Genomic DNA, 20,833 nt, shown 5'->3' on the forward strand with positions numbered 1-20,833 from the left:
ACTACAGTTATAAAACTGCAACATTAACACCCCTCCTTCAGAGTGCAGACACTGTACTTCCCATCTCCAGGACTCAAGTCCGGCCTGCCGTTTTCCCTAAATCCCTTCAAAAATTTTACCTTGCTCACACTCCAACAGCACGTCAAGTCCTAAAAACCATTTGTCTCCATTCACTCCTATCAAAAACGCTCAAGAATGCTTGCTGGAAGTCCAAGCCCCTCGCACACAAAGCCTGCTTTACCCCCCTTCCTTCCAATCTTTCCTAGGCTAACCCCTCCCTACCCCTCCCTCCTCCATGACAGATTTATATACTTTTGAAGTCATTCTATTTTCTTGCAGCCTCTCTACATGTCCGAACTACCTCAACAACCCCTCCTCAGTCCTCTTGATAATAGTTTTGGTAATCCCACACCTCCTCCTAATTGACAAACTACGAATTCTCTGCATTATATTCACACCACACATTGCTCTCAGACATGACATCTCCACTGCCTCCAGCCTTCTCCTCATTGCAACATTGATCACCCATGCTTCACACCCATATAAGAGCGATAGTATAATTATACTTTCATACATTCTCCTCTTTGCTTCCCTGGACAAAGTTCTTTGTCTCCACAGACTCTTATGTGCACCACTCATCTTTTCCTCCTCTTCAGTTCTATGATTCACCTCATCTTTGACAAACCCATCCGCTGACACGTCCACTCCTAAATATCTGAATACATTCACCTCCTCCATACTCTCTCCCTCCAATCTGATATCCAATCTTTCATCACCTATTTTTTTTTGTTATCCTCATAACCTTACTCATTCCTGTATTCACTTTTAATTTTCTTCTTTTGCACACCCTACCAAATTCATCCACCAACCTCTGCAACTTCTCTTCAGAATCTCCCAAGAGCACAGTGTCATCAGCAAAGAGCAACTGTGACAACTCCCACTTTGTCTTTGATTCTTTATCTTTTATCTCCACACCTCTTGCCAACACCCGAGTACTCGCTTTTCTTACATTATTATTGTTATTATTATTGTTGTTGTTGTTGTTGTTGTTGTTGTTGTTGTTGTTGTTGTTGTTGTTGTTGTTGTTGTTGTTGTTGTTGTTGTTGTTGTTGTTGTTGTTGTTGTTGTTGCTGTTGTTGTTGTTCTTCTTCTTCTTCTTCTTCTTCTTTTTCTTCTTCTTCTTCCTCTTCTTCTTCTTCTTCTTCTTCTTCTTCTTCTTCTTCTTCTTCTTCTTCTTCTTCTTCTTCTTCTTCTTCTTCTTCTTATTATTATTATTATTATTATTATTATTATTATTATTATTATTATTATTACAAGAAAACGGCAAGTCATATTTTACAATTACAAAACATGGAGAAAAAGAAGTTGTTAGGCCTCCCGCAGGGGGCACAAATAAGCCTACCCCACCAGGCTGTACAAAATGGGTTTATCTGACGTAGGCCTCCATCAACACTAGAGATCAATACAGTGTTGTTTCCTCAGAGAGTAAGCATTAATTCTTTTAGTTTTTCCCTTCTACGTTCACCCAGTGTTGTCAGACTATTACATTATGTGGCAACGACACCCTGGTGCCATACAGTGTGGCAACGACACCCTGGTGCCATCCAGTGTGGCAACGACACCCTGGTGCCATCCAGTGTGGCAACGACACCCTGGTGCCATCCAGTGTGGCAACGACACCCTGGTGCCATCCAGTGTGGCAACGACACCCTGGTGCCATCCAGTGTGGCAACGACACCCTGGTGCCATCCAGTGTGGCAACGACACCCTGGTGCCATCCAGTGTGGCAACGACACCCTGGTGCCATCCAGTGTGGCAACGACACCCTGGTGGTGCATCCACAACGACACCCTGGTGCCATGCAGTGTGGCAACGACACCCTGGCGCCATACAGTGTGGCAACGACACCCTGGTGCCATCCAGTGTGGCAACGACACCCTGGTGCCATCCAGTGTGGCAACGACACCCTGGTGTCATCCAGTGTGGCAACGACACCCTGGTGCCATCCAGTGTGGCAACGACACCCTGGTGCCATCCAGTGTGGCAACGACACCCTGGTGCCATCCAGTGTGGCAACGACACCCTGGTGCCATCCAGTGTGGCAACGACACCCTGGTGCCATCCAGTGTGGCAACGACACCCTGGTGCCATCCAGTGTGGCAACGACACCCTGGTGCCATCCAGTGTGGCAACGACACCCTGGCGCCATACAGTGTGGCAACGACACCCTGGTGCCATCCAGTGTGGCAACGACACCCTGGTGCCATCCAGTGTGGCAACGACACCCTGGTGCCATCCAGTGTGGCAACGACACCCTGGTGCCATCCAGTGTGGCAACAACACCCTGGTGCCATCCAGTGTGGCAACGACACCCTGGTGCCATCCAGTGTGGCAACGACACCCTGGTGCCATCCAGTGTGGCAACGACACCCTGGTGCCATCCAGTGTGGCAACGAAACCCTGGTGCCATCCAGTGTGGCAACGACACCCTGGTGCCATCCAGTGTGGCAACGACACCCTGGCGCCATACAGTGTGGCAACGACACCCTGGTGCCATCCAGTGTGGCAACGACACCCTGGTGCCATCCAGTGTGGCAACGACACCCTGGTGCCATCCAGTGTGGCAACGACACCCTGGTGCCATCCAGTGTGGCAACGACACCCTGGTGCCATCCAGTGTGGCAACGACACCCTGGTGCCATCCAGTGTGGCAACGACACCCTGGCGCCATCCAGTGTGGCAACGACACCCTGGTGCCATCCAGTGTGGCAACGACACCCTGGTGCCATCCAGTGTGGCAACGACACCCTGGTGCCATCCAGTGTGGCAACGACACCCTGGTGCCATCCAGTGTGGCAACGACACCCTGGTGCCATCCAGTGTGGCAACGACACCCTGGTGCCGTCCAGTGTGGCAACGACACCCTGGTGCCATACAGTGTGGCAACGACACCCTGGTGCCATCCAGTGTGGCAACGACACCCTGGTGCCATCCAGTGTGGCAACGACACCCTGGTGCCATCCAGTGTGGCAACGACACCCTGGTGCCATCCAGTGTGGCAACGACACCCTGGCGCCATCCAGTGTGGCAACGACACCCTGGTGCCATACAGTGTGGCAACGACACCCTGGCGCCATCCAGTGCGGCAACCACCCCCTGGCGCCATCCAGTGTGGCAACCACCCCCTGGTGCTATCCAGTCTGGCAACAACCATCTAATGTTACCCAATGTGGTAACAACAACCTGGCGCTACTCAGAGTGGCAACGACCCCCTGGTACCACCCAGAGTGGCAACGATCCCCTGGCACCACCCACTGTGGCAACGATCCCCTGATGCCACCCACTGTGGTAACGATCCTCTGGTGCAACCCACTGTGGCAACGATCCCCTGGTGCCACTCAGTGTGGCAACGATCCCCTGGTGCAACCCACTGTAGCAATGATCCCCTGGTGCCATCCAGTGTGGCAACAACCCTATTGGGCCACCCAAGGTAAATACGATCCCCCTATGGCCACCCTGGGTAACTACGACCCTCTGGGGCCACCCAGGGTAACTGCAACCGCCACTTAGGTTAGTTACTACTCCCTGGGACCATCCAGGGTAAGTACGAACCCTTGGAGTCACCCAAGGTAACTATGACCCCCTGGGGCCACTTAGGTTAGCTACGGCACCCTGGGGTCACCCGTGATACCTATAACCCCTGGGTCCACCCAGGGTAACTACTTTCCCTTGGGAGTCACCCAGGATAACTACGACCACCTGGGGCCACTTAGGTTAGCTAAGGTACCCTGTGGCCATTCACGGTACCTATTACTCCCATGGGGCTACCCAGGGTAGTTAGTGCCTTTGGTACCAACCAGAGTGTGAGCCACCTCGTCTCTCATTCACCATCAAGACGCCCACCACCCTAGCAAAACAGCCCACCCACTTTCCCACGCCCACCACCCGCACACCTCTGCCCACCATCGCTCTCCACAACCCACCACAGCTTTACACCCTCCCACCACCACAGTCTCGTGGCCAAGAGAGCCTTAGAGAGAGAGAGAGAGAGAGAGAGAGAGAGAGAGAGAGAGAGAGAGAGAGAGAGAGAGAGAGAGAGAGAGAGAGAGAGAGAGAGAGAGAGAGAGAGAGAGAGAGAGAGAGAGAGAGAGAGAGAGAGAGAGAGAGAGAGAGAGAGAGAGAGGAAATAATAACTATGCATGTGAAGGCTAGGAACCCCAAATAACAGAGGTGAGAGTAAAGCAGATGAGTAACAGTGATCAACATTCAGTGTAGCAGTGAGAAATGTTAATGTAGCAGTGAACAACTCTCAGTGTAGCAATGAGCAACAGTCAGTGTAGCAGTGAACAACAGTCAGTGTAGCAGTGAGAAACGTTAATGTAGCAGTGAACAACTCTCAGTGTAGCAATGAGCAACAGTCAGTGTAGCAGTGAACAACAGTCAGTGTAGCAGTGACTAACAGTCAGTGTAGCAGTGAGCAACAGTCAGTGTAGCAGTGAACAACAGTCATTGTAGCAGTGAACAACAGTCACTGTAGGAGTGAGCAACAGTTAATATACCAGTGAACAACAGTCAGTGTAGCAGTGAACAACAGTATAGCAGTGAACAACTGTCAGTGTAGCAGTGAGCAACAGTCAGTGTAGTAGTGAACAACAGTCAATGTGGCAGTGAACAACAGTAATGTAAGAGTAAACAACAGTCAGTGTAGCAATTAACAACAGTCAGTGTAGCAGTGACCAACAGTCAGTGTAGCAGTGAACAACAGTCAGTGTAGCATTGAATAACAGTCAGTGTAGCAGTGAACAACAGTCAGTGTAGCAGTGAACAACAGTAATGTATCAGTGAACAACAGTCAGTGTAGTAAGTAGTGAACAACAGTCAGTGTACCAGAGAACAGCAGTCAGTGTAGCAGTGAACAACAGTCAGTGTAGCAGTGAACAACAGTCATTGTAGCAGTGAACAACAGTCACTGTAGGAGTGAGCAACAGTTAATATACCAGTGAACAACAGTCAGTGTAGCAGTGAACAACAGTATAGCAGTGAACAACTGTCAGTGTAGCAGTGAGCAACAGTCAGTGTAGTAGTGAACAACAGTCAGTGTGGCAGTGAACAACAGTAATGTAAGAGTAAACAACAGTCAGTGTAGCATTGAACAACTGTCAGTGTAGCAGTGACCAACAGTCAGTGTAGCAGTGAACAACAGTCAGTGTAGCATTGAATAACAGTCAGTGTAGCAGTGACCAACAGTCAGCGTAGCAGTGAACAACAGTCAGTGTAGCAGTGAACAACAGTTAGTGTAGCAGTGACCAACAGTCAGTGTAGCAATGAACAACAGTAATGTATCAGTGAACAACAGTCAGTGTAGTAAGTAGTGAACAACAATCAGTGTACCAGAGAACAGCAGTCAGTGTAGCAGTGAACAACAGTCAGTGTAGCATTGAACAACAGTCCGTGTAGCAGTGAACAACAGTCAGTGTAGAAGTGAACAACAAACAGTGTAGTGGAGAGCAATAGTCAGTGTAGCAGTGAGCAACAATCAGTGTAGCAGTGAACAACAATCAGTATAGTAGTGAGCAATAGTCAGTGTAGCAGTGAGCAACAGTCAGTGCAGCTGTGAACAACAATTAGAGTAGCAGTGAACAACAGTCAGTGTAGCTGTGAACAACAATCAGTGTAGCAGTGAACAACAATCAGTGTAGTAGTGAGCAATAGTCAGTGTAGCAGTGAGCAACAGTCAGTGTAGCTGTGAACAACAATCAGTGTAGCAGTGAACAACAGTAAGTGTAGCAGTGAACAACAATCAGTGTAGCAGTGAACAACAGTCAGTGTAGCAGTGAATAACAGTTTAGCAGTGAACAACAATCAGTGTAGCAGCGAACAACAGTCAGTGTAGCAGTGAACAACAGTCAGTGTAGCGGTGAGCAACAGTCAGTGTAGCAGTGACCAACAGTCAGTGTAGCTGTGAACAATCAGTGTAGCAGTGAACAACAGTCAGTGTAGCAGTGAACAACAATCACTATAGCAGTGAACAACAGTCAGTGTAGCAGTGAACAACGGTCAGTTTACCAGTGAACAACAATCAGTGTAGCAGTGAACAACAATCAGTGTAGTAGTGAGCAATAGTCAGTGTAGCAGTGAGCAACAGTCAGTGTAGCTGTGAACAACAATCAGTGTAGCAGTGAACAACAGTAAGTGTAGCAGTGAACAACAATCAGTGTAGCAGTGAACAACAGTCAGTGTAGCAGTGAACAACAGTCAGTTTAGCAGTGAACAACAATCATTGTAGCAGCGAACAACAGTGTAGCAGTCAACAACAGTCAGTGTAGCAGTGACCAACAGTCAGTGTAGCTGTGAACAATCAGTGTAGCAGTGAACAACAGTCAGTTTAGCAGTGAACAACAATCATTGTAGCAGCGAACAACAGTGTAGCAGTCAACAACAGTCAGTGTAGCAGTGACCAACAGTCAGTGTAGCTGTGAACAATCAGTGTAGCAGTGAACAACAGTCAGTGTAGCAGTGAACAACAGTCAGTGTAGCAGTGAACAACAATCAGTGTAGCTGTGAACAATCAGTGTAGCAGTGAACAAGTCAGTGTAGCAGTGAACAACAATCAGTGTAGCAGTGAACAACAATCAGTGTAGCAGTGAACAACAGTCAGTGTAGCAGTGAGCAACAGTCAGTGTAGCAGTGAGCAACAGTCAGTGTAGCAGTGACCAACAGTCAGTATAGCAGTGAAAAACAATCAGTGTAGCAGTGAACAACAGTCAGTTTAGTAGTGAACAACAGTCAGTGTAGTAGTGAGCAACAGCCAGTGTAGCAGTGAACAACAGTCAGTGTACCAGTGAACAACAGTCAGTGTACCAGTGAACAACAATCAGTGTAGCAGTGAAAACAGTCAGTGTAGCAGTGAGCAACAGTCAGTGTACCGGTGCACAACAATCAGTGTAGCAGTGAACAACAGTCAGTGTAGCAGTAAACAACAGTCAATGTAGCAGTGAACAACAATCAGTGTAGCAGTGAACAACAGTCAGTGTAGCAGTGAGCAACAGTCAGTGTAGCAGTGACCAACAGTCAGTATAGCAGTGAACAACAATCAGTGTAGCAGTGAACAACAGTCAGTGTAGTAGTGAACAACAGTCAGTGTAGTAGTGAGCAACAGCCAGTGTAGCAGTGAACAACAGTCAGTGTACCAGTGAGCAACAGTCAGTGTAGCAGTGAACAACAATCAGTGTAGCAGTGAAAACAGTCAGTGTAGCAGTGAGCAACAGTCAGTGTACCGGTGCACAACAATCAGTGTAGCAGTGAACAACAGTCAGTGTAGCAGTAAACAACAGTCAATGTAGCAGTGAACAACAATCAGTGTAGCAGTGAACAACAGTCAGTGTAGCAGTGAGCAACAGTCAGTGTACCGGTGCACAACAATCAGTGTAGCAGTGACCAACAGTCAGTGTAGCAGTGAACAACAGTCAGTGTAGCAGTGAACAACAATCAGTGAAGCAGTAAACAACAATAAGTGTAGCAGTGAACAACAGTGTAGCAGTGAACAACAGTCAGTGCAGCAGTGACCAACAGTCAGTTTAGCAGTAAACAACAATCAATGTAGCAGTGAGCAACAGTCAGTGTAGCAGTGAACAACAATCAGTGTAGTAATGAGCAACAGTCAGTGTAGCAGTGAACAACAGTGTAGCAGTGAACAACAGTCAGTGCAGCAGTGACCAACAGTCAGTGTAGCAGTAAACAACAATCAATGTAGCAGTGAGCAACAGTCAGTGTAGCAGTAAACAACAGTCAGTGTAGCAGTGAGCAACAGTCAGTGTAGCAGTGAACAACAGTCAGTGTAGCAGTGAACAACAATCAGTGTAGCAGTGAACAACAGTCAGTGTAGCAGTGAACAACAGTCAGTGTAGCAGTGAACAACAGTCAGTGTAGCAGTGAACAACAGTCAGTGTAGCAGTGAACAACAGTCAGTGTAGCAGTGAGCAACAGTCAGTGTACCGGTGCACAACAATCAGTGTAGCAGTGAACAACAGTCAGTGCAGCAGTAAACAACAGTCAGTGTAGCAGTAAACAACAATCAGTGTAGCAGTGAACAACAATCAGTGTAGCAGTGAACAACAATCAGTGTAGCAGTGAACAACAATCAGTGTAGCAGTGAACAACAATCAGTGTAGCAGTGAACAACAGTCAGTGTAGCAGTGAACAACAGTCAGTGTAGCAGTGAACAACAATCAGTGTAGCAGTGAACAACAGTCAGTGTAGCAGTGAACAACAGTCAGTGTAGTAGTGAGCAACAGCCAGTGTAGCAGTGAACAACAGTCTGTGTAGCAGTGAGCAACAGTCAGTGTAGCAGTGAACAACAATCAGTGTAGCAGTGAAAAACAGTCACTGTAGCAGTGAAAAACAGTCAGTGTAGCAGTGAGCAACAGTCAGTGTACCGGTGCACAACAATCAGTGTAGCAGTGAACAGCAGTCAGTGTAGCAGTAAACAACAGTCAGTGTAGCAGTGAACAACAATCAGTGTAGCAGTGAACAACAGTCAGTGTAGCAGTGAGCAACAGTCAGTGTACCGGTGCACAACAATCAGTGTAGCAGTGTCCAACAGTCAGTGTAGCAGTGAACAGTCAGTGTAGCAGTGAACAACAATCAGTGTAGCAGTAAACAACAGTCAGTGTAGCAGTGAACAACAGTCAGTGTAGCAGTGAACAACAATCAGTGTAGTAATGAGCAACAGTCAGTGTAGCAGTGAACAACAGTGTAGCAGAGAACAACAGTCAGTGCAGCAGTGACCAACAGTCAGTGTAGCAGTAAACAACAGTCAGTGTAGCAGTGAACAACAATCAGTGTAGCAGTGAACAACAATCAGTGTAGCAGTTAACAACAGTCAGTGTAGCAGTGAACAACAGTCAGTGTAGCAGTGAACAACAGTCAGTGTAGCAGTGAACAACAGTCAGTGTAGCAGTGAACAATAGTCAGTGTAGCAGTGAACAACAGGCAGTGCAGCAGTGAACAACAATCAGTGTAGCAATGGGCAACAGTCACTGTAACAGTGAACAACAGTGTAGCAGTGAACAACAGTCAGTGCAGCAGTGACCAACAGTCAGTGTAGCAGTAAACAACAATCAGTGTAGCAGTGAGCAACAGTCAGTGTAGCAGTGAACAACAGTCAGTGTAGCAGTGAACAACAGTCAGTGTAGCAGTGAACAGCAGTCAGTGTAGCAGTGAACAACAGTCAGTGTAGCAGTGAACAATAGTCAGTGTAGCAGTGAACAACAGGCAGTGTAGCAGTAAACAACTGTCAGTGTAGCAGTGAACGACAGTCAGTGTAGCAGTGAGCAACAGTCAGTGTAGCAGTGAACAACAGTCAGTGTAGCAGTGAACAATAGTCAGTGTAGCAGTGAACAACAGTCAGTGTAGCAGTAAACAACAGTCAGTGTAGCAATGAACAACAGTCAGTGTAGCAGTGAGCAACAGTCAGTGTACCGGTGCACAACAATCAGTGTAGCAGTGAACATCAGTCAGTGTAGCAATGAACAACAATCAGTGTAGCAGTGAACAACAGTCAGTGTAGCAGTGAGCAACAGTCAGTGTAGCAGTGAACAACAATCAGTGTAGCAGTGAACAACAGTCAGTGTAGCAGTGAACAACAGTCAGTGTAGCAGTGAACAACAATCAGTGTAGCAGTGAGCAACAGTCAGTGTAGCAGTGAACAACAATCATTGTAGCAGTGAACAACAGTCAGTGCAGCAGTGACCAACAGTCAGTGTAGCAGTAAACAACAGTCAGTGTAGCAGTGAACAACAATCAGTGTAGCAGTGAACAACAATCAGTGTAGCAGTGAACAACAGTCAGTGTAGCAGTGAACAACAGTCAGTGTAGCAGTGAACAACAGTCAGTGTAGCAGTGAACAACAGTCAGTGTAGCAGTGAACAACAGTCAGTGTAGCAGTGAACAACAGTCAGTGTAGCAGTGAACAACAATCAGTGTAGCAGTGAACAACAATCAGTGTAGTAGTGAACAACAGTCAGTGTAGCAGTGAACAGCAGTCAGTGTAGCAGTGAACAACAATCAGTGTAGCAGTGAACAACAGTCAGTGTAGCAGTGAACAACAGGCAGTGTAGAAGTAAACAACAGTCAGTGTAACAGTGAACAACAGTCAGTGTAGCAGTGAACAATAGTCAGTGTAGCAGTGAACAACAGTCAGTGTAGCAGTGAACAATAGTCAGTGTAGCAGTGAACAACAGTCAGTGTAGCAGTAAACAACGGTCAGTGTAGCAGTGAACAACAGTCAGTGTAGCAGTGAGCAACAGTCAGTGTACCGGTGCACAACAATCAGCGTAGCAGTGACCAACAGTCAGTGTAGCAGTGAACAACAGTCAGTGTAGCAGTGAACAACAATCAGTGTAGCAGTGAACAACAGTCAGTGTAGCAGTGAGCAACAGTCAGTGTACCGGTGCACAACAATCAGTGTAGCAGTGAGCAACAGTCAGTGTAGCAGTGAACAACAATCATTGTAGCAGTGAGCAACAGTCAGTGTAGCAGTGACCAACAGTCAGTGTAGCAGTAAACAACAGTCAGTGTAACAGTGAACAACAATCAGTGTAGCAGTTAACAACAATCAGTGTAGCAGTGAACAACAGTCAGTGTAGCAGTGAACAACAGTCAGTGTAGCAGTGAACAACAGTCAGTGTAGCAGTGAACAACAGTCAGTGTAGCAGTGAACAATAGTCAGTGTAGCAGTGAACAACAGGCAGTGTAGCAGTAAACAACAGTCAGTGTAGCAGTGAACAACAGTCAGTGTAGCAGTGAACAACAGTCAGTGTAGCAGTGAACAACAATCAGTGTAGCAGTGAACAACAATCAGTGTAGTAGTGAACAACAGTCAGTGTCGCAGTGAACAACATTCTGTGTAGCAGTGAACAACAGTGTAGCAGTGAACAACAATCAGTGTAGCAGTGAACAACAATCAGTGTAGTAGTGAAGAACAGTCAGTGTCGCAGTGAACAACATTCTGTGTAGCAGTGAACAACAGTCAGTGTAGCAGTGAACAATAGTCAGTGTAGCAGTGAACAACAGTCAGTGTAGCAGTAAACAGCAGTCAGTGTAGCAGTGAACAACAATCAGTGTATCAGTGAACAACAGTCAATGTAGCAGTGAACAACAGTCAGTGTAGCAGTGAACAATAGTCAGTGTAGCAGTGAACAACAGTCAGTGTAGCAGTAAAAAACAGTCAGTGTAGCAGTGAACAACAGTCAGTGTAGCAGTGAGCAACAGTCAGTGTACTGGTGCACAACAATCAGTGTAGCAGTGACCAACAGTCAGTGTAGCAGTGAACAACAGTCAGTGTAGCAGTGAACAACAATCAGTGTAGCAGTGAACAACAGTCAGTGTAGCAGTGAGCAACAGTCAGTGTACCGGTGCACAACAATCAGTGTAGCAGTGACCAACAGTCAGTGTAGCAGTGAACAACAGTCAGTGCAGCAGTGAACAACAATCAGTGTAGCAGTGAACAACAGTCAGTGTAGCAGTGAACAACAGTCAGTGTAGCAGTGAACAACAGTCAGTGTAGCAGTGAACAACAGTCAGTGTAGCAGTGAACAATAGTCAGTGTAGCAGTGAACAATAATCAGTGTAGCAGTGAACAACAATCAGTGTAGCAGTGAACAACAGTCAGTGTAGCAGTGAACAACAGTCAGTGTAGCAGTGAATAAAAAAATTTACTCACAGCAATTCCTCCCTCCCCCCCAAAAAAAATATGCTGGTCTTGTGTGTCATTCATCACAAGAAGTGCTGGAGGCTCGATCCTCCGTCCTTGTGTGTCGTTCGTTGCAAAAATGCAAACACATTTATCATTAAAATCTATTTTGAATTCATTACAACATATATAACATTACTGAACATATCTATAATTTCTCAAACTATACTTAATATGGTGTTCAATGTTTTAAAGCAGACCGGCCGTCTCCTACCCTGGTAAGATGACGGGAGAAGAGGAAACAGTTTCACCGTCACTCATTCAATCACTGTCTTCCCAGAAGTGTGTTGACATGACAGTTCAGGTGCTGACATGACAGTTCAGGTGCTGACATGACAGTTCAGGTGCTGACATGACAGTTCAGGTGTTGACATGACACTTCAGGTGCTGACATGACAGTTCAGGTGCTGACATGACACTTCAGGTGCTTTAAAATATGTCTGTCAATCACCTAAATTATATCAAATGATACTGAAAATTTGTCACAAATTTTGTAGCTTATATCCACTGTAATCTGTCAAGGTTCAATAAGATGCCACATCTAGAATATTAATTGACTACATATTTAATAAAAAGTTCGGAATACATTTAATAAGGAATCAAATCTTGTAAATAGGCAAAACATGTTCTATAATCACTCAAAGCATTTGTTAGCATTGTTTAAAGCCAACCATCATAGTCTGATGGGTCGTGAGTGAGAGGCTGGAGGTGCTGGGTGTAAGTGGTCGAGGCTTGGTTTAGGGTGGTAATGGGGGAAACGATGAGGTGGGCATTAGTGGGCCATTAGTAGGCGAAGAGAGAGAGAGAGAGAGAGAGAGAGAGAGAGAGAGAGAGAGAGAGAGAGAGAGAGAGAGAGAGAGAGAGAGAGAGAGAGAGAGAGAGAGAGAGAGAGAGACAGATAGAGAGAGTCAGAGAGAGAGAGAGACTGAGATAGCAAGAGAGAGAGAGAGCAAGAGATTGAGAGAGAGAGAGAGAGAGAGAAAGAGTCAGAGGGAGAGAGAGACAGAGAGAGTGAGAGAGAGAGAGAGAGATAAAGGTAAATGTGGGAGTGGTGTTGTGGTTATGAAGAAAGAAGAGAGAAGGTAGGAGGTAGAGAGGAGGTGCAGTGATCTTAATGAGTACTTTACTGTACGAATGAATGGATACTTTGGTAGGGAATATATGAAGGGAGCTTAGGGGAGGCTAGGGACGCTGGGATAACAGGCAACAATGGTGGCATAAGCCACTGGGGCGGTGGGGAACAAGAGGTAAGCAGAGGCCTCCGGAGAGGAAGCAACAGAATAAGGGTGACACTGGGCATCAAAGGGGTCGGCTTGAGTAGACTGAGGTTGAGACAGTGAGGGAGGATTAGATATACACAGTGGAATGACTAACTCACTTTAAATGGCCAAATAATTTCCATCAAAGTGTGTAAAGTAGAGAGTGTATGAGTGCCCATTACAGTACTCAGCGGGTTACTCATTTCACTACAAGAAATTAAGGTAATGCAACCAAGAGAATGAACTATCTCACGCTCGGTTTTGCTACTCAAGAAGTGTATGATCACCATCTTCAGGGTTGGAGGTCTTGGTTCCTGTGTCTCAGGAACACTGTTCTCTGACCTGCTTATGCAAGGTTTTCCTCTCTCTCTCTTTCTCTCTTAAAGATCCAACAATCTTTCCCCTGCTAGTCAATGGCGTAATTCTCTCAAACAAATGTTATTTTCCTTTGTTTTACATTTGAAGTAATTTATAACTCATCAACGGGGATCTTACTTTATCTCAGCTGATCGTTTCAGGGGTTGAATCTGCCAGCCTAGTGGGTTAATTTGTCCCTTTGCATCATCTCAAAAGGCTCATCCGATGGGATATATATATATATATGTCTCACTAGTCTTAAAAGGTTAAAATATCTCCTTTGCTAGTTTAAAAAGGTTAGAATATCCATTTTGATCTCCTAAGTAACCTCAATATAGTATTAAATATCTCCGTTTATTTAAATGGGATAAAATATACCCTTTTCTCCTATAAAAGGTGTTAAAACACCCCCTTTGCTCGTCTAAAGGGTTCAATACGCCATTCGCTTGTTAAAATGGCTTCTTCGTTTGTCTAAATGTATAAAAATTGCTTCATTTTTTTTTAATGGGGTTAAAGTAGCGCGTTTGCTGGCCTAAATTGGTTATAAAAGCATCACTGCTCACTGAAGTGAATTAAAACCTCTTCTTTGCTTGTTTATCTTGTTTAGCTCCTTTACTAATCTAGAGGGATTATTATAGCTCACAAGCTTCTGTAAAGGTGTTAATATAGTCATATGCTGGCATAAAGGTGTTATCATAGTCCTTTGCTCGCCTACAAAGGTTCAAGTAGCTTCTTTGCTCGTATAAAGGGGTTGGACTACATGGCAACAAGTTCGTCTCAATGGATACCTCTCTCACCTGTTCGTCGAAGGGGTACATCTTCAGGTCGAACTGACACTGGAAGGTTATGCTGTATTTTCTCCTCACGCTTATGGGATTCTCCAGTCCTGAGTACACCTCCACTGTGGAGACCAAGTAGCAGTCAGACAGACAGGGGCGAGGCTGCCATACAGTCAGTCAGTCAGACAGACACAGGTAAGGATGCCATTCAGTCAGTTAGATACAGGGTAGGATGCCATATAGTCAGTCAGACAGACACAGGCAAGGATACCATATAGTCATTTAGTCAGACAGACAGTCACAAATAATGACGCCATACAATAAGTCAGATAGGCACAGGTAATGCTGCCATACAGTTAAATACAGTCAGCCAGTCAATCAGACACAGGTGAGGCTGCCAGACAGACAGGTTTCTGCGAATGCACTTATATAAACACTCATACAGTCAGATGCTAGAAATACAGTTACATAATCACACAGGTATTACAGATTGTCGCACATTTAGTCAGAATGGTAATATAGTCATTGAAGTAGGTACAGGTAATTCAGTGATTCTGCCGGACAAATACAGATAATCATACAGTGAGACAAATACAGGGAATACAGTCATGCAATTATAAAGGTAATGCAGACATACCGTTAGATAGACAGGTAACATACACTCATACAATTAGACAGATACAGGCAATAATAGTCATACGGTCAGAATATGAAAATGATTAATGTTTCTCTAGTAGCTCCACGCGAGTCCGCCACCTGTCTTTGAGAAAAAATAATGTCAACTTTTAAGTAGGTAAGAAGCGTAACACAAAGCAAGAGTGTGGCACCAGCTTTAAAACTTCTCCATGAATAAGCAATAAGACATGAGGCAGCAAGTGCTTAGTGGAGAGGTTCCTTACACTCCTCGGGCTGGGTGTCGTCGCCCAGGCTGGCGTTGCCTTGCATGTTGACGACCATGGTGGCCTGGTGGTCAGTTTGCGTGATGTGGATGCCCTTGGTGTTGGTGAAGTCTACCACAGGGACCCATACCCTCTTCATCGTCTCGTAGGGCAACCTGAGGGACGAGGAGGTGGATGGGGGACACTGAACCTGCATAAATCCATTCGTAATACAACCCGACGGTAATGGAGACATTGTCAAGAGTATTAACTGTGAATTTTAAGATCTTGTTCTAAGCAGTCTTGGTTGTTTAATTAAAAAAGGAAAGGTTAAATTTCATGTTATGTCTGAAAACGTAAGCATGAATTGGATTTGCATATTACCTGTTGAGAGTGTAATCTTCGTTGAGGTTAAGGAAGTTAAGTCTTGCCTCTTGCCACGTCATGCTGACGTTCAGATTGACGTGCATATCCATGGAAGGCGTGTCAACGTCGGCACTCTCGATAATAACGTGTAGGGTGACAGGCAGGGGCTCTGACGAGTTGTTGTCGCTGTTGATAACCGGTGGTAGGTCAGGTCGGTACACGGGAGGAAACCAAACAAGCTGACACCCACTCTCGTCGCTCTTGTCTCGGCAGTCGAACTTGAGATCGCATCGCTGAAAGAGCGGGATGCAGGATGCATCATCGCAGGAGAACTGACCTGCGCTACAGGGAGTCAGCAGGAGGCGCCTCTTGTGACCTTCAGCCTCTCCACACATAGCTTTCTTCATAGTCCATGTCTGACGCCCGATTGGAAAGCCATTTACGGCATTAACCAAACTAGCGACATTCTCTTTACTGCGCCAGTCCCACCACAACCATTCAGTCTTATTTTTATTCTGGATTATTTTGTAATCTGAGTAGCCTCTAAAAACGAAATTACCAGATTTTTCCTGAAGAGCAACAAGGTGTGTATTGCGACGATACCTTTCACAGGCTCCAAGCAACACCCAGACAGGTCGCCGAGGCACAGCACACACTGTACACTGCACGTCGTCACAGCGGGTGTCAGCCAACTTCAAGAGACCCTCAGCTACTGCACAGTTTTCTAGCTTATTTCCGTCAGGTTCGTCCACTGCCCAGGAGGGCCGTACCTGTGTCATGTACTTCATATGTGTCCACACTCCCTCTTCCTTAACATCTGTGATACCCACCCAGAACGGCTTGCAAACCTTGCCTCCTTCACCATGGTGCTTCTCCACAGCTTTTAACAAAGTGGTGTATTCTTCTTTAGAGTGAGGAGTTGGCAGAGAGCCACCAAGACCTTCACATACTTGGAAAGCAGAAATGGCAGTGAAGTCAGTGAAGATAAAATAGTCCGTCCCAGAAGCTTCCTGACAAAGATCATCAAAGGACTCTTGGGTCTCCTTCACGTCTCCAACAGGTGTCCAAGGACCTTTCCAAGGAACGACGTCTCCCTCTTCCTCCATAATACATTCTGCCAAAGCGGCCACTTCCTCAGCGGTCAAAGTACGACTCCATATATTGACCTAAAGGGAATTAAAAACATTAAAAAAAAAAAAAAATAGAAGCCACAATACCGGCTGGAATAATTCACAACTAACTCACATTTATGAGGGGAAATTTTGTTGTTGTTGTCGTTGTCGCTGAGAAAGATTAACACAAGAACGTTGACAACCAACCCTTGCATAGCTCTCCTTCAATACTCACCTGAGCAAGTTGGCCGCTGAAGCTGTGGTCGACATTCCACGAACCAATTTTAATATGGGTTCCCGTAATTGGTTCACTGAGAAGATAATTGTGATAATCCTGCTGTACACCATCCAGGTAGGACACTGTTACTCCGTTTCCGTGAGTGATGCACAAGTGGTGCCAAGTCAGAGCCCGTAGACGATGTGTGAGGAAATAGTATCGTCGAAATTTTGACAAAGTTACCCGGATGTAGTTCAAGTTGACCTCTGGTGGAAGACAATGGAAGTGCACATCACTGGTCAACATCGAATCATTATGTTATTTAAGTTCCCTAGGTTGAAAAAATTAAAACTATCATGCATTAGTCAAATGTGACGTGATGCAACACAGCTTGTGTGTGATGCAACACAGCTGGTGTGTGATGCAACACAGCTGGTGTGTGATGCAACACAGCTGGTGTGTGATGCAACACAGCTGGTGTGTGATGCAACACAGCTTGTGTGTGATGCAACACAGCTTGTGTGTGTGATGCAACACAGCTGGTGTGTGATGCAACACAGCTGGTGTGTGATGCAACACAGCTTGTGTGTGATGCAACACAGCTGGTGTGTGATGCAACACAGCTGGTGTGTGATGCAACACAGCTGGTGTGTGATGCAACACAGCTTGTGTGTGATGCAACACAGCTGGTGTGTGATGCAACACAGCTTGTGTGTGTGATGCAACACAGCTTGTGTGTGATGCAACACAGCTTGTGTGTGATGCAACACAGCTTGTGTGTGTGATGCAACACAGCTTGTGTGTGATGCAACACAGCTTGTGTGTGTGATGCAACACAGCTTGTGTGTGATGCAACACAGCTTGTGTGTGATGCAACACAGCTTGTGTGTGATGCAACACAGCTGGTGTGTGATGCAACACAGCTTGTGTGTGATGCAACACAGCTTGTGTGTGATGCAACACAGCTTGTGTGTGTGATGCAACACAGCTTGTGTGTGATGCAACACAGCTGGTGTGTGATGCAACACAGCTTGTGTGTGTGATGCAACACAGCTTGTGTGTGATGCAACACAGCTTGTGTGTGTGATGTAACACAGCTTGTGTGTGATGCAACACAGCTTGTGTGTGATGCAGCACAGCTTGTGTGTGATGCAACACAGCTTGTGTGTGATGCAACACAGCTTGTGTGTGTGATGCAACACAGCTGGTGTGTGATGCAGCACAGCTTCTGTGTGATGCAACACAGCTTCTGTGTGATGCAACACAGCTGGTGTGTGTGATGCAACACAGCTTGTGTGTGTGATGCAACACAGCTTGTGTGTGTGATGCAACACAGCTGGTGTGTGATGCAGCACAGCTTCTGTGTGATGCAACACAGCTTCTGTGTGATGCAACACAGCTTGTGTGTGTGATGCAACACAGCTTGTGTGTGATGCAGCACAGCTTCTGTGTGATGCAACACAGCTTGTGTGTGTGATGCAACACAGCTGGTGTGTGATGCAGCACAGCTTCTGTGTGATGCAACACAGCTTGTGTGTGATGCAACACAGCTGGTGTGTGTGATGCAACACAGCTTGTGTGTGTGATGCAACACAGCTTGTGTGTGTGATGCAACACAGCTGGTGTGTGATGCAGCACAGCTTCTGTGTGATGCAACACAGCTTCTGTGTGATGCAACACAGCTTGTGTGTGTGATGCAACACAGCTGGTGTGTGATGCAGCACAGCTTCTGTGTGATGCAGCACAGCTTCTGTGTGATGCAACACAGCTGGTGTGTGTGATGCAACACAGCTTGTGTGTGTGATGCAACACAGCTTGTGTGTGTGATGCAACACAGCTGGTGTGTGATGCAGCACAGCTTCTGTGTGATGCAACACAGCTTCTGTGTGATGCAACACAGCTTGTGTGTGTGATGCAACACAGCTTGTGTGTGATGCAGCACAGCTTCTGTGTGATGCAACACAGCTTGTGTGTGATGCAACACAGCTGGTGTGTGATGCAGCACAGCTTCTGTGTGATGCAACACAGCTTGTGTGTGATGCAACACAGCTGGTGTGTGTGATGCAACACAGCTTGTGTGTGTGATGCAACACAGCTTGTGTGTGTGATGCAACACAGCTGGTGTGTGATGCAGCACAGCTTCTGTGTGATGCAACACAGCTTGTGTGTGTGATGCAACACAGCTTGTGTGTGTGATGCAACACAGCTTGTGTGTGTGATGCAACACAGCTTGTGTGTGTGATGCAACACAGCTGGTGTGTGATGCAGCACAGCTTCTGTGTGATGCAACACAGCTTCTGTGTGATGCAACACAGCTTGTGTGTGTGATGCAACACAGCTTGTGTGTGATGCAACACAGCTTGTGTGTGTGATGCAACACAGCTGGTGTGTGATGCAGCACAGCTTCTGTGTGATGCAACACAGCTTGTGTGTGATGCAACACAGCTTGTGTGTGTGATGCAGCACAGCTTCTGTGTGATGCAACACAGCTTCTGTGTGATGCAACACAGCTTGTGTGTGATGCAACACAGCTTGTGTGTGTGATGCAACACAGCTGGTGTGTGATGCAGCACAGCTTCTGTGTGATGCAACACAGCTTGTGTGTGATGCAACACAGCTTGTGTGTGTGATGCAACACAGCTTGTGTGTGTGATGCAACACAGCTGGTGTGTGATGCAGCACAGCTTCTGTGTGATGCAACACAGCTTGTGTGTGATGCAACACAGCTGGTGTGTGATGCAGCACAGCTTCTGTGTGATGCAACACAGCTTGTGTGTGATGCAACACAGCTGGTGTGTGATGCAGCACAGCTTCTGTGTGATGCAACACAGCTTGTGTGTGATGCAACACAGCTTGTGTGTGTGATGCAACACAGCTTGTGTGTGATGCAACACAGTTTGTGTGTGATGCAACACAGCTTGTGTGCGATGCAACACAGCTTGTGTGTGATGCAACACAGCCTGTGTGTGTGATGCAACACAGCCTGTGTGTGTGATGCAACACAGCCTGTGTGTGTGATGCAACACAGCCTGTGTGTGTGATGCAACACAGCCTGTGTGTGTGATGCAACACAGCCTGTGTGTGTGATGCAACACAGCTTGTGTTTGATGCAACACAGCCTGTGTGTGTGATGCAACACAACCTGTGTGTGTGATGCAATACAGCCTGTGTGTGTGATGCAACACAGCCTGTGTGTCTGATGCAACACAGCTTGTGTTTGATGCAACACAGCCTGTGTGTGTGATGCAATACAGCCTGTGTGTGATGCAATACAGCCTGTGTGTGTGATGCAACACAGCTTGTGTTTGATGCAACACAGCCTGTGTGTGTGATGCAACACAGCCTGTGTGTGTGATGCAACACAGCCTGTGTGTGTGATGCAATACAGCCTGTGTGTGATGCAACACAGCCTGTGTGTGTGTGACAAAACACATCTTGTGTGATGCAACATAGCTTGTGTGTGATGCAACACAGCTTGTGTGATGCAACACAGCTTGTGTGTGATGTAACACAGCCTGTGTGTGTAATGCAACACAACCTGTGTGTGTGATGCAACACAGCCTGTGTGTGTGATGCAATACAGCCTGTGTGTGTGATGCAACACAGCCTGTGTGTGTGATGAAACACATCTTGTGTGATGCAACACAGCTTGTGTGTGATGCAACACATCTTGTGTGATGCAACACAGCTTGTGTGTGTGATGCAACACAGCTTGTGTGTGATGTAACACAGCTTGTGTGTGATGTAACACAGCTTGTGTGTGATGCAACACAGCTTGTTTGTGATGTAACACAGCTTGTTTGTGATGTAACACAGCTTGTTTGCGATGTAACACAGCTTGTTTGTGATGTAGCACAGCTTGTTTGTGATGTAACGCAGCTTGTGTGTGATGTAACACAGCTTGTGTGTGATGTAACACAGCTTGTGTGTGATATAACACAGCTTGTGTGTGATGTGACACAGCTTGTGTGTGATATAACACAGCTTGTGTGTGATGTAACACAGCTTGTGTGTGATGTAACACAGCTTGTGTGTGATATAACACAGCTTGTGTGTGATGTAACACAGCTTGTGTGTGATATAACACAGCTTGTGTGTGATATAACACAGCTT

The 20,833-nt window shown here is 46.3% G+C and overlaps 1 protein-coding gene across 5 annotated transcripts in view; it reads right to left on the bottom strand.

Annotated features, from left to right (window-relative positions):
• LOC128689149 (uncharacterized) overlaps positions 1–20,833 on the bottom strand; it is a 300,470-nt gene that overhangs the window by 48,993 nt on the left and 230,644 nt on the right. For 3 of the 5 annotated variants that reach the window (XM_070087358.1, XM_070087360.1, XM_070087359.1), the window contains exons 4-7: positions 16,739–16,986; positions 15,410–16,557; positions 15,047–15,201; positions 14,157–14,269 (exon numbers count right to left, since the gene is read on the bottom strand). In XM_070087358.1, the coding sequence (XP_069943459.1) occupies positions 14,157–14,269; positions 15,047–15,201; positions 15,410–16,557; positions 16,739–16,986 (1,664 nt within the window). The remainder of the gene's footprint in view (positions 1–14,156; positions 14,270–15,046; positions 15,202–15,409; positions 16,558–16,738; positions 16,987–20,833) is intronic. The other 2 variants (XM_070087361.1, XM_070087362.1) reach the window with 2 other exon arrangements.

This window comes from Cherax quadricarinatus, chromosome 21 (assembly GCF_038502225.1).
Source record: "Cherax quadricarinatus isolate ZL_2023a chromosome 21, ASM3850222v1, whole genome shotgun sequence".
NCBI lineage: Eukaryota > Metazoa > Arthropoda > Malacostraca > Decapoda > Parastacidae > Cherax > Cherax quadricarinatus.